The sequence below is a fragment of the Myotis yumanensis genome, unplaced genomic scaffold (genome assembly GCF_028538775.1).
Source record: "Myotis yumanensis isolate MYYU_CA2020_CCGP unplaced genomic scaffold, mMyoYum1.0.hap1 SCAF_22, whole genome shotgun sequence".
NCBI classification, from domain to species: Eukaryota; Metazoa; Chordata; class Mammalia; order Chiroptera; family Vespertilionidae; genus Myotis; species Myotis yumanensis.
This window is the reverse complement of record NW_027223773.1, coordinates 15169139-15185879: the sequence shown is the minus strand read 5'-3', so window position 1 is coordinate 15185879 and position 16741 is coordinate 15169139. Positions and strand designations below refer to the sequence as shown.

At 62.1% G+C, this 16741-nt stretch overlaps 1 protein-coding gene across 1 annotated transcript in view; it reads right to left on the bottom strand.

Annotated features, from left to right (window-relative positions):
- Nucleotides 1-10251: 10251 nt before the first annotated feature.
- Nucleotides 10252-16741, bottom strand: part of ITPKB (inositol-trisphosphate 3-kinase B) — a 94100-nt gene continuing 87610 nt past the window's right edge. Inside the window, exons 7-8 of the mRNA XM_070401042.1 lie at nucleotides 14912-14983; nucleotides 10252-13076 (exon numbers count right to left, since the gene is read on the bottom strand). Of these exons, the coding sequence (XP_070257143.1) occupies nucleotides 12855-13076; nucleotides 14912-14983 (294 nt within the window). The 3' untranslated portion in view covers nucleotides 10252-12854. The remainder of the gene's footprint in view (nucleotides 13077-14911; nucleotides 14984-16741) is intronic.

The window sequence follows — 16741 nt, the reverse complement described above, 5'->3', positions numbered from 1 at the left end:
CTGACGGGAACTTAAGGTCAGGCCGGGGGCAGGGTCCCTGCGGAGGGGCCGTCACCGCCTACGGTGCGGGGGGTGGGGGGGGGGGTGGGGGGGGGGAGTGGTGAGGGCGCGTCAGCTGCGCCCAGATCCGGCTCCTCGGGCCGGCTGAGCCAGGAGGGTCCGACCCGAGAAGAGCCTGGGGGGAGCTGGGCCCTGGGCTTCGGGGACTCAGGCCGTTGTCACCACCGTTAGTGCTGTTATTATCCCTCTTGCTCTGCTGTTTGGAGGGCTTTCCGCAGAGGGGCTGGCGGTGGAGGAGGAGCGTTTGAAAGTGTGTGTGTGTGTGTGTGTGTGAGTGTGTGTGTGTGTGTGTGTGTGAGTGTGCGCGCGTGCATGACTGATGTCAGAGAGGAAGGGAGCGGGAGGGAGAGAGAAACATCAATGATGAGAGAATCATGGATCGGCTGCCTCCTGTACGCCCCCCATGGGGATCGAGCCCACAACCCGGCATGTGCCCTGACCGGAACCGAACCCTGACCTCCTGGTTCATAGGTCGATGCTCGACCACTGAGCCAGGCCGCAGGGCTGGAGGAGCGCTGCTAAAGCAGGGTGAGGTCCTGTCCGTGGGGGTGAGGTCCTGTCCGTGGGGGTGTGGTCCTGGCGGTGGGGGTGTGGTCCCTGCGGTGGGGGTGGGGTCCCGTCCGTGGGGATGGGGTCCTGTTCGTGGGGGTGGGGTCCCGGCGGTGGGGGTGGGGTCCCGTCCGTGGGGGTGTGGTCCTGGTGGTGGGGCTGGGATCCCTGTGATGGGGGTGTGGTCCCGGCGGTGGGGGTGGGATCCCTGCGATGGGGGTGTGGTCCCGGGGGTGGGATCCCTGCGATGGGGGTGTGGTCCCGGCGGTGGGGGTGGGATCCCTGCGATGGGGGTGTGGTCCCGGCGGTGGGGGTGGGGTCCCGGCCGTGGGGGTGGGGTCCCGGCGGTGGGGGTGGGGTCCCGGCGGTGGGGATGGGGTCCTGTCCGTGGGGGTGGGGTCCTGGCGGTGGGGGTGGGATCCCTGCGATGGGGGTGTGGTCCCGGCGGTGGGGGTGGGATCCCTGTGATGGGGGTGTGGTCCCGGCGGTGGGGGTGGGATCCCTGCGATGGGGGTGTGGTCCCGGCGGTGGGGGTGGGATCCCTGCGATGGGGGTGTGGTCCTGGCGGTGGGGGTGGGGTCCTGTCCGTGGGGGTGGGGTCCCGGCGGTGGAAGCTCCTGGTCAGACGCTCAGGAACCCGCCCTAAAGCCCGTGAGACAGGAGCCCCTGAGCGCCCTCCCGCCTGGGTGTGAGTTCCTGGCTCGGTGCCCTCGGTCTCTCCCACGGCTCCGGCCTCAGTTTAGCCATCTGTAGACCGGGAACAAGGAGGGGCCTGGGCAGCCATTGTTTCCCCATTTCTGTCAGGGCAAAGGGCTGGGAGGGGAGAGGAGGGGGGGAGGGACAGGGGGAGGGGAGGGGGAGGAGCAGGGGGAGGGGTGTGTCCTCTCCTGGCCTCGTGGACTCAGGCTGGACCCTGCCTCCGGGACTTTCTGGTAAAACGGAAACACCGGCCCCAATTCCACTCCCCCCTCCTGACCCCGCCCACTTGGTCCCACTGGTACGTGTCTAAGTTCCTGGTACACGTTGTGTCTCGCTTTGATTTCGCTGTGGAATCTGTCCCAGCCCCTCCCCCTCTCTCCTGCCTGGATTCGCCAAAATGCCAGCCACCCCGGCGGGCCCGACTCCCCATTGGCCCTCCGCACACCCACCCTTCAGTGGGCCGCAGCACAGACACGCACGCACTGCACACACACGCACACTGCACACACGTGCACGCACGCACACTGCACACACTTGCACACGCATACACTGCACACACATGCACACACGTACACTGCACACACACATGCACTGCACACATGTGCGCACAACTGCACACACACTGGGTACACACGCACACTGCACACACGTGCACGCACACACTGCACACACGCACTGCACACACGTACACTGCACATGCACACACTGCACACATGTGCACACGCACATGCTGGGCACACACGCACACTGCACACACGTGCGCGTGCACACACGCACACTGCACACACGTGCGCGCGCGCACACGCACACGCACACTGCACACACGCGCACTGCACACACATGTGCACTGCACACACACGTGCACACGCACACTGCACACACTTGCACATGCACACACATGCACGTGCACGCCCACAGCCCTCTGCGTGCTGGGAGACGGCAGGACGGGCCACTGGAGGCTCAGGTGGGGTTTTCCTGTCCAAGGGGCCTCGCCTCGTCCAGGAGTCTCCTTCCAGCCTGGGCGGTGGCACTTTTGCCCCGTCAGCCCCCTGGGGCCCAGATGTGCCGTCTCCTCTCTCCAGCACCTGGTCGGGGCTCCCTCCTCCCCAGGCCAGGGCTCAGCCCCCTCCCCGCGCTGGGCTCACCCCCACGCACTGTGCACTGCGTGGCTCAGTGGGAGGCGAGGCTCCCAGAGGAGGGGACAGGGGCCGCCTTCTGGGCTCATCGTGCGCTGCAGACAGCCTCTCCCCTGAGGCCTTTTCTGCTCCCCCAACGCCCGCCCCCCATCTTCCCCGTGTGGGGACCAGTGAGGAGAGGAGGAGGAGGACGGTCACGGCCACCCCATGTTCTGTGCTGGTGCCGGGTCCGTGACCGGCAGGGAGAGGGGTGGCGGCTGTGACGGGCGGGCGCCCTGCTCACAGGCTAAGTCCATGCTGCTGTAAACGGTGCCACCGTCTCTTCCTTCCTTCCTCTCTTTCTTACTTTCTTTTTTTCTTTCTAATTTTAAACACACACACAAGCCTGGCTCTGTGCACACACGGGTGAGCGTTGTGTTGTGAACTGCAGTGTTTTGACACCGTGACTGGCTTTGTTTGGGCCTGTTCTCCGTGACGTCAGTCGCTGTGCATTTCTCTCCTTTTCTGACAACACGCGCTCACCGACCTCCCAGGCTTCCTCCACTCACTCCTACCCAGACCACTGGGAGCGGCCCCACCAGCTTCCGGGGTCCAGCCCCCAGGGGGTCCAGCACCCCAGTGACTGGAGCCGTTTTGGTTCCAAGAGAGAAAGGAACTCTGATGTCAGGGATGGAGGGAAGCTTCCGACGTGCCCTGGTCCCAGCCGCGCAGCCGGGCCCTGCGCACAGCCTCACGCTCCCGGGGCCTCCGGACAAGCCCGCGACCTGCCCCCGGGGCTGGCGTCTCCACGGCGCCCAGTGGGGCTCCAGTTTCTTCAGCGCCGCCAGCTTTGACATTCGTAACTCGAGCACCATTACTGTACATGTAATGAAAATACCACGTAAGACGGCAAAGCCTTTGTACATATCTCCATGTACATATTTCTATACTCACACGCGTTCCTGTTCTTAGTATGTAAAGCATGACACATCTGGTAGTCCAAGTTCGTGGTTTTTTAAATCCTGGAAAATGGCTTTGGAAACCTTTTCTCCCTTCCCCTCTTTTCTATGTAATAAACACCATGTGACCTTGTTGGTGGCTTCTCCAACCTGCGTGCTCTCAGGTTCATAAGCGAACGGATCGCGGACTGGCTCCCCAAGGCGCCTCTCTCTCTCGGCTGCATTGGCTGTCGGCGGCCTTTCCGTCCTGAAGGTCACCCTTTCCGTCCTGAAGGTCGCCCTTCCCCGGGGCGGCTTCGCCTTCCTCAGACCTTCTCACCCACACTCCTCTTCTCCTGGGAGGCTCTACAATTCCTCCTCCCAGGGCCATATCTTTGATAATCTGATCCCTTTGCAGCCGGAAATTTACACGTTAAGTTGGTCTCTGGGCCCCGCCTGGGTTTACCAAGAAGACGTGTGCAGATGAAACTCACGGCCTTGTCTTGATTGTGCGAGGGGTTGGTGAGGCAGACGTGCGGACGTGCGCATGGCAAGGCCTCCCACATCAATAAGAGCAAGGAGAGAGTGTCTGGAACTCGGAGCTAGAGGTTCAGCTACAACCAGGGACTGGCTGGCCCGGTGCTCCCTTGGAGGGAATCGGCAGGGCACAGTCCACGGCCCAGCCAACACCTTCGGCTTCTTCGTTTAAAAATATGTTTTTATTGAGTTCTCAGGTGAAGGGAGAGGGAGAGAGAGATAGAAACATCAACAACGAGAGAGAACCATTGATTGGCTGCCTCCTGCACACCCCACACTGGGGATGGAGCCCGCAACCCGGGCATGTGCCCTGACGGGGAATCAAACCGTGACCTCCTGGCTCATAGGTTGACGCTCAGCAGTCGGGCCAGCCAACATCTGTAGAAACTGGGTGAAGACCTAGCAGCTCTCACACTCGTGGAGGAAGGGAACCAAGTCCATTAGAACAGATCAGAGTTCACAGCGCTCTCGCCAGACAGAGGCATCTCACAGGTGAAATCCAGTAACTGACTCTGATGGTCACATGGAAGGGTGCTCACTGCTCCTCACACCCAGGGCGTCATCCGGCACCGTGGCGGGTGGCGGGCGACAGACAGTGTCTGATCGATGCATCAGAGCAGCGGGCACATCAGCTCTGGGCACGCTGGGGGCGACTCTCACCCCAGGGAAAGGCCCTGCCCCTCACTGTGGCCTCATGTGAGCCCCGGCCCAGCTCAAGTCCAGGGTCAGACAAAACCATGCCCTTGTTGGTTCTTCTCACACCCTGTCCCAGTGCCAGGTCCTCCCCTGCTTCCCTGTGATTCTGGGGGTGCCTGCCAATCATAGCCCCGCCCCCCACCCAGGCCAATAGCAGGGCCCTCTCGCAGAGCAACCTGCAGGGCGGGGGCTTTGCTGAGAGCCTTCTAGCTGCAGACTGGGGACAGCTGCTTGCTCCCTGGCCCGAGGCTGCAGTGCGGAGGCCTGCGCTGCCCAGGACCAAGGCCCGCCTCGTGGAAACAGGAGGCTGCAGTGAGACACGACACAGAGACAGCGGAGAGAGCCATGGAGCGAGAGTCACTCCCGTGGCTCCATGACCACGGCCACGGCCACCTCACCCGCCCCAGTTCAGTGCACAAGCCACCCATGCGCCTCCCTCCGTCCCTATCTTTGTCTTCTTTTTCTTTCTTTTTTCCTTCCTTCCTTCCTTCCTTCCTTCCTTCCTTCCTTCCTTCCTTTCTTTTTCCTTCTTCTCCCTCCCTCCCTCCCTCCCTTCCTTCCTTCTTTCTTCTTTCTTTCTTTCCAAAAACTCGTTCAGGATGAGCTTCTCTCACTAACTACAATAACAGCAAAGTTCTCACTGAGTCTCTGCCCCCAAAGCCTCCTCTGACTCCCTCGGTCTTCACCGTCTCCCCACCGACCAAGTTCACAGTGAGACCCACACCGGGGCTCTCGTCTGTGACCCGTGTGCACATGCACACATGCACACGCCAGGCCTGGGCACACGTGTAACTGTCTTCCACGTGGGACGAGTGACGGATGTGGCACTTACATGTGACACGATTTTATCCCTTCCACCCCGTCCTCCCACCTTCCCACCCCACCTGACCTCTCCTGTGACCAAGAATATTGGAGAACAGCATTTAAAAAGCGTGGCTGACACATGCACAATGATCTCAATTAAAAGTGTGAATAGAAAGGTTCCAGTGGGGCTTACAGACACGCGCCCATCTTCTCCCGTCCCCCCGACCTCGAGGCCAGGCAGAGCCGTGGACGCCGGGCGAGGCTGCGCAGCTGGCGGCACTTAGCCGGCTCCTGGGGGCCGGGGAGGCGGGGCCTGGATCTCAGTCCCTACGTTTGCATCTCCTTCGAGCCCTCGTGAGAACGGAACCTGAGTGTGGTGTTCCGAAGCCCCCGGGAATTCTCGGATTCTCGCCCTCAGCCTGGGGCCTGCTGTCCGTCCAGCCTGCGAAGCCCCCGTACCAGCCAGGCCCACGGGCCCTTCTCAGGGAACCAGGTTTCTGACACGAAGCCCCCGTCGCCGCCTCCTGGGAGGTTTGTATTCTCCCCCTGCCCCCTGGCTGTCCCGGGAGCTCAGCTGGCTCACCTGCCGGGAGGAGCAGTAGCAGCAGGTCACTCACCTGTATGAAGGGCACCTGCACCTGGCCCCTCTCCCCACCTCCCACCTCCCACCTCCCACCTCCCACCTGACATGGGAAACACGTGCAGAATCCTCTCTAGGACAGAGGCAGGCTGTTCCCTCGGCTTCCTGCTTCTCTGAAGGGCTGGGGACTCGCCACGCAAAGAAGCCCAGGCAGCAGGCCCGGGAGCCCCCAGACGTCCCCTCGGGCCGAGAGGCGTTGGGCAGAGAGGAAGAGAGCAAACACGGGAGACGATGAACAGCCCAGTCCCGTCTCAGGGTGCTTTGGTAGCCTGACCGGGATTTCCAAAACGACTCGAAACTCCAGCAAAAGCATCTCACCCACAGGCTTCTAAACAAAGTTTATTGGTTTGAGGGGAGGGAGGGAGGGAGGGACATGCTGCGTCGTCCCACTCATGCCTTCACTGGCTGGTGCTTGCACGCGCCCTCACTGGGAGCACACCCGCAACCTTGGCGCATGGGGATGACGCTCTAACCCACCGAGCCGCCTGGCCGGGCCCGGGCTTTGTTCTCCGTGTGAGACCCGAGAGGCATGGTTCGAGGAGGCCCCTCGGCAGCCCGGAGTCTGGGGCCCAGGTCATTGGGGGGCGAGTCTGGGAACATCTTAGAGTGGGAAACGCGTGTGCGCCAAGGCCCAGGGTGTGAGGAACAGTGACCGCAGGGCGCGGCCTCATCTGCTGCCCTGGCCGGGACCCGGCCTGGGAGGCGGACTTGGATCCCGTCTACAAAACACCCTCCCAGCGACACCGGGACTCACAGAGCGGACACAACGCCTGGTTTCTGCAAGTGACAACCGTGTGGAAGGAGGAGTAAGAATGCACGTGCATCACGCCTCCGGGAGCTGGTGCCGACCGGAGCATGAACGGTGGTGACGCGGGCAAGAGGAGCGCAAACGGAATCACTCCCAGACGCCTCGGTGCCCTAGGGGACGTCTCAGGCCTTTAACTCCACGCTGAAGAGCAGTTACCTTTTCAGTTAGGTTTTTTGAGACACGTTTACATGTTGAAATTCACCCCTTTGTGGTTCTATACACAGTCCTGTGCGCAATCTGTCCAACACGAGAGCTGCAGAGCCACGACCACAGCGAAGGGCTCCTCGGACCCAGGGCCCCTCTGCATCCAGGACACAGGAGGGTGCCCCTGGGGGGGGTGACTGGCAAGATCTGAACATTGATCAGTGCAGTTCACCGTCTCAGCAGCTCGTCAGGGCAAAGGTGTGGCTGGGCTGGGACCAGTGACCAGAGGAAGGGGCTGTCGCCCCCTGGGCATCAGGGACGGGGGTGGGGGGGGTGGGGGGAAGGGGATGGGGGAGGAGGCTCCCTGGGCAATGAGGCTCCCAGACCTGCAAGGTGAATGACTTCAGGTGCCTTGTAATGCACATGGCCGTCCAGAAGGGGGCGGCCTCCCCCGATGGGGACCCTGTCACTCGCTCTCCCCACACGTGTTCGCAGAAGCGTGACTAAAACTGGGCCTTTGCCCTATTGAACTAGCGCGGGGCTGCTGGTGGCAGCACGCTCTCTCAGCCCATGATTTGCAGAAACTATTTTTAAAACAACCCAAGGACACGTCGCCACATTGAAAACCAGGGATGAGCATGGCACCCCGCCCCCTGGCCCCCACCTGCTTTACTCACAAGTGCGGGGGTACAGGCGGAGGGTAGGGTTGGAAACAGTGCGTGAAGTTAGTTAGCAAGAGGGGCACTGCTGTGGCTGAGTGCCTGTGCCCCCCACCCCCCAATCCCTAACCCCATGCGATGGTGTTTGGAGAAGGGGCCCGTGAGGACCCCAGAAAGGCTGAGGCCATCATGACGGGGCCCTAGTGAGGAAGAGATGCCAGAGTGCCTCCCCCCCTCCCCCTCACACACACACACACACACAGACACACACACACACACACACACACACACTCTGAGAAGGTGGTCACCTGCCAGCCGGGAAGAGCCCCCCAGAGGCCAGACCCTGCAGAGCTTGACCTTGGCCTCCAGCCGCGGAAGGAGAGCTGCATGTCTGTGTCCAGCCGCCCGGTCAGGGTGTCCGTAGGGCAGCCCAAGCTGGCTGAGACCGGCACCTACTCAGGGAGCCCCTTCTCTTTTTACCTTGTTCTTGTTGACAGCATGCTATCGGACTATTTATAATCTTTTGCTTTTATGAAAACCCTGCCACCCTCACATCTGCTGAGTGACCCCCTGCCCGGGGTCATCTGCTATTCCCTCTGCATGTTATGCCCAGATTTCAAGACCCCCCATAGATCCACCAGGGAGCGCCGAGTCCGATGCAAAAGCATAGAGCCTTTATTCAAGCTGAGCTTGGTCCCTCTCTGCCTCCATTACTGGATGCGAGAGAGCCCGAGTCTGGAAAGAACAAAGATTTTATAGGGCTTGGGGTCGGGGGGTGAGGGCTCACTCGGACCACTGATTTGGCCGATTCCGGTTGGTTGAGGGCCGGGGGCTAATGACGCAAGGGCAGGGTGCAGTTAGGGTCTGGTTACACAAAGACAGGGGGTGGCTAGCATACTTTTGGCCTTGGGTTTGTTTTTCTTGCTTTCCCATTGGCTGAGATAAGGGCAGGCTGAGTAACATACATTCTATGGCTTTTTCTTGGAAGAGGAGTTAGGGACACAGCTATCAGTCCCGTTCTGTCCTTTCACCGCACTTCTCTGCGGAAGGCGTCCCCTCAGGCTGAGTGGGGGGGCCCTGAGTGCCAGGAGCAGGCCGGCCACGCAGGAGAGACACGCCCGCTGTTCTGGGTGTTTGTGAGAGCTGGGATGCGCTGGTGTGGGAAGCACAGGGCTTGGTTGGAAGGTCTGTAAGGAGGATTCCCTGAAAGGTCAGGGGCCTCTGGGGGACCTTGCCAAAGGCGGCAGCCGCTGCCTTGACTTTTCCAAATGAGCCTGAGCCCTGGGTGTTCACTGGAATCTCAATGTTTAGACTTCAGACATCCTTGTTTGAAAGACGCTGCAGATGCATGTGTTTTCTCAAGGATGCTTGCCCGGCTGATTGTGTCTAGGGGTTAATTTTAGTTCAAGCTGTTGCTGCAATAAAAGCCTACGGAGGCAGGCAAACAGGGCTGCCGGGTCCCTTTAGCCAGGCAGCCCCTTAGCCTCTCTTTCACAGACCGTGTGTCAGAGTCATCATTCATTCGCCTGTCGCTCAGGGTCTGCAGGTCAGTCCGGCACACTGGGTTTTCTGTGGGAGGCCATGAGCCAGGTGAGCGGCAGGTGACCTTGTCGCTGTGGCTGCTGCGGTGGGTGGGGGAGGGGTGATGGTGACTGTGAGTCTCTGTCCCAGGGCTGAGGGGACAGAGGGCTGCAGGCTTGTGCTTCCCTGAGGTCACAGAGCCTGAGACACACAGTGCCTGAGGGTCAGAGGGCTCCCGGTTCAGGGTCCCCCCTACACACACACACACACACACACACTCCCGGGCTGGCTGAGGGTCTGGGCGGCCAGAGCTTGGCCCCACCCCTGGGACCTGGGCCAAGAGAACACAAGCCCTGTGCCCCCCACACACTCCCAGGTAGGAAGACAGAATCGGTTTAGAAACCAGGCAATTTCTGGATTCGAATCCCCGCTTCCCATTTACTCCCCAGGTCAAGGTATTTGATCTCTGAAGCCTCAGTTTCCCCATCTGTAAAATGGAGATGACACAGCCTTGTTCGTGGAGTTGATATGGGGATAAAAGGGGACCAGAGCCCGACCAACGTGGCTCAATGGTTGAGCGTCGGCCCATGAACCAGGAGGTCACGGTTTGATTCCTGGTCAGGGCACATGCCCAGGTTGCGGGCTCGATCTCCAATAGGGGGCATGCAGGAGGCAGCCGATCTGTGCTTCTCTCTCGTCATCGATGTTTCTGTCTCTCTCCCCCTCTCCCTTCCTCTCTGAAATCAATAAAAATGTATTTTTTAAAAAAGAGACTGCAGATGTGAGCCCCCCGAGGCTGTAGGGGCTCCCGGGGGCGGGGGGGGGGGAGGCAATGCTGGGGAAGCACGGCTGGTGGCTGGTCAGGACCCTGGGCTACGCTGACGGTTTTGTGGAAGAGGCAGAAGAGACTAGCTTTGGAGCGTGTCTTAAATTCTTTGCAGATTAAAACGCTATTCAATCAGACCCCTGTTCCGCCCGCGGGGTCATCACAGCCCGACTCAACCCTCCAGTTTCCAGGCCCCTCCCGCCCCCCCCCCCCCCCCCACCTCTCCAGGGCGGGGAGGACACACTGCAGACAGCATGGTGGTCTCCAGGCCTTTATTAGGAAGGTACAGAGCGCGGCAGCCTGTCTGACAGGCCTGTGCGGGTTGTAACAGTTCAGTGTTCTCCGCGGTGACTCGGGGAGCGGGGCGCAGAGGGCAGGAGACCCCTCGAGGCGTCCTCCCCTCCAGAGAAAAGGCACTGGCTCGGCGACACTCTGCTCCTTCCCGAGAAGGCTGGGTTATGTATACACAAGGGTGACCGGGTGGAGGCAGAGGAATTCAAAGCTAAATACAGCTAATGAGGTGGGGGGTCAGGGGGGGCTGCATCCGGCTCCCCCCAGCAGGAAAGGAGGTTCAGGAAGAAGGCGGAGCTTAGAGGAGACACAGATCCAGCCTCTCGGTCTTAGTGTTTTGTGCAATTAACAACAACAACAAAATAAATATAACTTAAAACTTCTTACATGACTCTCAAGGCAAGTCCGAGCCGAACGGTTGAGAAAACCTTCCTCGAAGGCCAAGCAGTACTGAACCCCAAGAACGCGGGGCGGGGGGTGTGAGGGCCAGGACAGGCAGGGAGGATGCTCCCCCCGGCACCGGCGTGGCCAGCCCCAGAGTCCGGGCCTGCCCCGGGCTGGGTGGGGAAGGCCATTCCGGGGGAGCTTCTGGGAAATCAGGGTCCTGGAAGGAGGTGGGAGGTCAGAGGGGAAAAGGGTGAGAGAGTAGGTGCTGGAAGGGAACTAGCACAGTAAATGCAGACCCGCCCCTAAAGGCACAGCCCTGGAAAGATGCCACTTTCACACACAAACCAACCACTCGCCCATCAGCGCAGCGTCTGCAGCCGCTGCTGCCGCTAAAGTGCTCCTTGTCCTCTTAGTAGGGACTCTGGTCCCAGACGCTTTGTTCATAGCAGGAATCTGCTGTATAACAAACTCGTCCTAGACAGGAGGTCACTGCTGGCCAGCCCGCAGCTTAGAGCCCTGGCGGCTGCCTTAGTGAGCCCCTCCCCCAGGAGCCCCACAGAGACCCCCCCACCCCCACCCCCCGCCCCGTGGAGACGGCTGGGGCTCAGCCTTCCGGGTCACGTGCCCGTCACCAGGTGGTGGGGCGGGGGTGCGACCTTTAGCAGGTCGGCCCACACCAGAGCTCACCCCTGTTTTGAACAAGAGCCAGGAAGTTGAAAAGTGATTTCCTTTTTTAAAATCTGAACTTCTACATCCTCGCACCCCACCCTCCGCCCCCACCAACTGTCACTAACCCAGCGTGAAAGGGGAACCGTGTCATGTGGGCGAAGCTGACAGTTCCCCCCGAGGCCCCGGGTGACAGGGAGCCCTCCTCTGGATCGGTCCCTCCAGGTACACACACCTGGGCGCACACCGTCTCCACGTGTCCCCGAAGCAGCGCTCCGTGGAGGGGCTGGCCCCAGTGGCTGCTGGCCTGGTCCCCAACTCTCCCCCAACAACAAGGGGGGCCCCGGGGGCACCGCTCTACATGGCCACAGCCAGGACGCTGCCTTCAAAAGTCATGCAAGTTTCACACCCCTCCCTGTAATACAAACACACTTGCTTTACAGTTAGAATAAGGCTCACAGCTGGGTCCCCACCAGCCTTCCAGCGACCTGGACCCCAGGAAGAGATGCCACACGTGCCCCGGACCTGCCCACACCACACGGGACCTATTTCAGGGGGAAAAACAGATGCCAGGAGCCGGCTTCCTGCTGCTTCCTGCCTGCCCAGGGCTGGCCTGAAGCCCTGCCCCGAGCTGCAGGGGACTCGGGGCCTCATGAGAGAACCCCGGCCTGCAGGCAGGGCCACTGAACACCACCCAGGAGGTGGGAGCGGTGAGGACGAGGCGTGTCCTATGCAGGTCTCTCTCCCCCGGGCTGCCTGGCCCTGGCCCACCCCCGGCACATCACACAGGGGGCGGTGGGCAGAACAATTGGCTCAGGGTGGGCGGCGCCCTGGAAGCTCTGAAGTCATGGGCGAGAACCGCAGATGGAAGAACTGGGGAGGCAACACCAGAGGGCACAGCCTGCTCCTGGCTCCCGGGCCTGGCCCAACACTGGAGTTCAACACAGACCGCAAAGGGACCATGAAGGCCCCACACGTCCTGGGCCCCCGGCTGCTCCTCGGAGGTGCTCTACTCAGGGCCGACACGCGTTTCCGGTGGTTCTGTGCCCCAACCACGGGAGAGCCGGCACCAGGCACCTGCTGAAACAGGCTCTTACGGCCCCAGCGGCCCGGGAGGATGGGCAGAGACTGGCTGTGCTGGGCAGCGGCACTAATGGCATTGGCCACCAGGGGGCAGCAAGCGCCCACAGGTAGCCCGCCCGGAGGCGCGGCATCCCAGGGCCCGAGCCTCCAGCCAGATGGAAGCCCAACTGACCTCCCCCGCGGGCAGCGGAGCCTGGCGTGGACACTGCGCTTCTAGAAGGAGACCTACTTACGGAGAGAAATGGGAGCCCAGCGCCAAAGCCCTTCAGTAGGAAAAGAACTAGAAAGCCTCGTCTCCTCTACAAAGTGTCTCGTAGTGCAGTTGGAGGGTCAGTTCTGGCTGGCACCCGGGTGGACGTGAAAGAACACGCAGGAGGAGAAGGCAGGAGGGGGAGGAAGGAGGCCTGGCACGCGGGAGGCGGGCCGGCGGCTCAGGCCACGGGGGCGCCGGGGGCCGGGCACATCTCCGTCAGGATGTCGATGAGGTTGTTCAGGCCCGAGAGGTAGCCGTCCTCCCGGTTCCCTTCCTGCCAGGGGATGTCATGCTTCAGGGTCTGGCCCTCGGGCAGCGGCGTGGTTTTCCCGAAGTCGATCATCCACACCTTGGCCTGTTCCCTCTTGTCGTGAATGAAGAGGAGCGAGCTGCCGATGACCTGCAGGGAGCAGGGAGGTGAGGAGGGCCAGAGCCCGCTGCCCTCCCTTCCCGCTGCACCCTGGCTCCCGGGGACCCGGACCGGATGGAACTGGAGAGGTGGCTCAGGTGAGGCCCGAGTCTGCCCCTCTGCTCGCGGAGAGGCCACGAGGGGCAGAGGACATGGGATTCCCGACAGCAGCCACCCTCTGTGTGGGCAGCGGCAGGAGGAAGTCCCAATGGCGGATTCTCTCCACCCCCCACTCCCCACCCCGCAGCCTGCACACTTTCCACTATTGCAGACCACAGCTAAGACTTGGGGCTCACCCTTCCCCTCCTAGACCTTGACTCCCCAACATCCTGAGTAACTGCCCATGTGATAGGAGGGTACCAAGGAGATGCCACACTCTGCGAGGCCGGATCGCCCCCATCCCAGCAGGAACCCCTGCAAGTCCTGGGCAGAGGCCGGCGGGGTGTCTGAAGCTGGGCCCTGCCTCTGGTTTCCCAGGGGCAGCAGCACCAATGGGCCCCCTGCTCTGGGCAGGTCAGAGCAATGGCACGGGCAGTGCTTTCCCAGGTAGAAACAGCCACAAGCCCTCACTCGCGTCACCCATGTGGGGCCAGGAGCTGGGGTGCAGGGCGGGCTGGGGGCTCTGGGCAGGGCAGGGGAGACCCCAGAAATGCCAAGCCCAGAGAAAGGGCTTCTTCCGGGTGAGAAATAACAGAACCTCAGGTTCTGTTTCCCAGTGAGACTCGCGAAGAGCACAGAGAAATAAACTTCGAGGACGAACGCAAAGGTGCTGAGAGCAGAGAGCAAGGCGTGAGACACAGCCTGGGCTGCCGAGGGGTCCCAGGCGGCTCTGAGGCCCGAGTCCTTCCAGGCCAGGCCTCCGGGCGCCCCGTCCCCGGAGGAGCAGGCAGGACGGAGCGAGGGAGGCTCCAGGCTGAACCAAGACCTTGCATCCAGCTGCGAAGACAGAGGCCCAGGAGCAGCGAGGACCCGGGACAGCTGGGCTTCAGCGAGGCCACGGGGAGGGGAGGCACCCGAGAGCCTAACCATTCCAGGGGGCGGTGGGCACGCCGAGGCTGCAGCTGCATGCGCACACGTGTGTGCAGCTGTGTGTGCACGTGTTTGCCCATGTGTGTGGGGCTGATGTCAGGATCTTATAAACCAGTGGTTCTCAACCTGGGCTGCACATTAGAATCACCTGGGAATCATTTTAAAATCCTGATTTCTGGGCCTCATCCTCTGGAAATTCTGTTTCTTTGTTACTCATGTTGTGGCCCCACCACATAACAAAGAAACAGAATTTCCGGAGGATGAGGCCCAGAAATCAGGATTTTAAAAAGATTCCCAGGTGATTCTAATGTGCAGCCAAGGTTGAGAACCACTGTTATAAACCCTCCAGGAACCTGCTGACAATTTCCAAACCCTCTCTCTCAGGTGTCTGGTTTCCTGCGGACAGAGGCGGGAGCAGGAGGTCCTGCAGGTCTTGGGGTGACAGGGGTCACTCGGCTGTTCTAGTAGCTCGGACAGCTTCTCCCCTGAGACCCTCGGGTGTGTGGGACTGAAGTCCTGCCACAGCACCCCGAGTGGCTGGGAGGGAGAAGGAAGGGCATGGCCCGACCTCAGGCAGGACAGTCCCGAGGGGTCACCCCGGCTCCTGGCAGAGCGGATGACGCGGTCCCTGCGTGAGCCGGGCCGCTGGGGGGCTGCCTCTGTCACCCTGAAAGCGCCCCTGGGGCTTGTGGAGCAGCAGACGTGTTAGTGAGAGAGGCGGGCTCACCGCCCAGGCCCAGGTCACCCCGGCTACACGAGCGCAGCTCTGCCCAGGGCAGCCATGGCCCAGTACCCACCTCGTGGCCCTTGAAGAAGGGGGACACCTCCAGGGTGGCCCGGATGTCCTTTAGCCGGTCCCGGTAGGCGATCTGGGAAGAGAACGATGACGGTTTTTAAACACTTGGGGCTGGGGCTGGGTTTGAAGCTCCATTAGGGTCACTGCGTGTCAGGGGGAGGGGCACGCAGGTAATGTAAGCAACCGAGGCCCAGAGCAGACCGGGGGGTGGGGGTAGGGGGGTGGGCCGGGCTCCTGGCCGCGCCTTCCCAGGCCGAGGCTCCGAGGGCCCCGTGGGAGAGGCCCAGCCCCGAGGTCGGTGCCGCTCACACGGGGTTAAGCTGACTCTGGCAGGCAGGGCAGCGGCAGGCAGCACCCTGGGAGCCCGTTGCCATGGCGCCTTCCTGACACCAACGTCAGTGCCCTGACTTCTGAAAGGGCAGAGCGAGCGGGAGAGCCACACACCCCTCCCCAGGGGCCTCTCCATGGAGCCCTACAAACAGGGCCGATGTGTGGCCTGGGGGTGCCGCCTGCCCTGGGGACGCTGGGGAAGCCCGGCCACACAGGCGCACACAGGCGCACCAGCCCTCAGTGCCGCCGGGGCAGGCCAGCAGCCCGGGCACGGCCCCGGGAGCAGACCCCTCCCTTCGGGGCACAGGAAGCAGCTTCTGAGCTGCTCTGTGAGGAGCTGGTGACCCGGCACCCAGAGCCTCAGGCCGGGAAGGGCGGGTGCGTGCCCAGGGGTCAAGGGGAGTCTCCCCAGTGGAAAGAGAGGGAGTCTCCCCAGCTCCAGCGGCCCTGTCTCCTTGGAGAAAAGGGTCTGCCCCACCCTCCCTGCCCTGCAGCCCTGCTAGAGGGCGCCTCGGTGCCCAGCCCGTGTGCCTGCGTGTGGGACTGTCACAGGGCTCCCAGCCCGTGTGCCTGCGTGTGGGACTGTCACAGGGCTCCCAGCCCGTGTGCCTGCGTGTGGGACTGTCACAGGGCTCCCACCCCATGTGCCTGCATGTGGGACTGTCACAGGGCTCCCACCCCATGTGCCTGCGTGTGGGACTGTCACAGGGCTCCCACCCCATGTGCCTGCGTGTGGGACTGTCACAGGGCACCCACCTGTGTGTTCAACTGTCACAGGGCACCCAGCTGTGTGCCTGCGTGTAGGACTGTCACAGGGCACCCAGGTGTGTGTCTGCGTGTGGGACTGTCACAGGGCTCCCAGCCCGTATGCCTGCGTGTGGGACTGTCACAGGGCTCCCAGCCCCGGGGTGCAGAGGCATGGCCCCCTGCTTTTGATGGGAGGGTCGGGGTCCTGATCCCAGTGGTCAGAGCATCCGTCAGGGAAGTCACTGTGTCATGAACTTCTGCCACCCGCACCTCCAGGCTGAGACGCCGGCAGGCTCTTCCTGAGGAGGACCTGTGACTCCCCCCGGCCCACTCCCCTCGCTCAGCCTCACAGCCTGGGAGGGCCGGGTGCCGGGGCCAGCAGGCTGCAGCCCTGGGTGACCCCTCTCCGCCCTGCCCTAGCCGTGTGACCGTGACCTCTGTTTCCTCATCTGCGGAATGGGGACAAGAACATCCACCCGCGCCAGAGGCTGCCAGGAGGACGATGAGCACCGAGCACAGCGCTTGGCCGGCAGCGGCTGGAGAGCCAGCGCCGAGAGGACGGCTCTTAAAAGGACGGAGAACGCTTCTGGGAGCCGCGAGGTGGCAGCGAGGGAGAGTGAGTGTCGCCGAGCTTCCCCATTTGCCCGCAGAATGGGGCTGGCAACCACTTCACCTTCCTCTCACCTTCCCAGCAGCAGTGTGGGCCGGGCGCTGTGTGGGCGCCGTGGCCACTGCGCTGTGGCCGGCTCAGTCC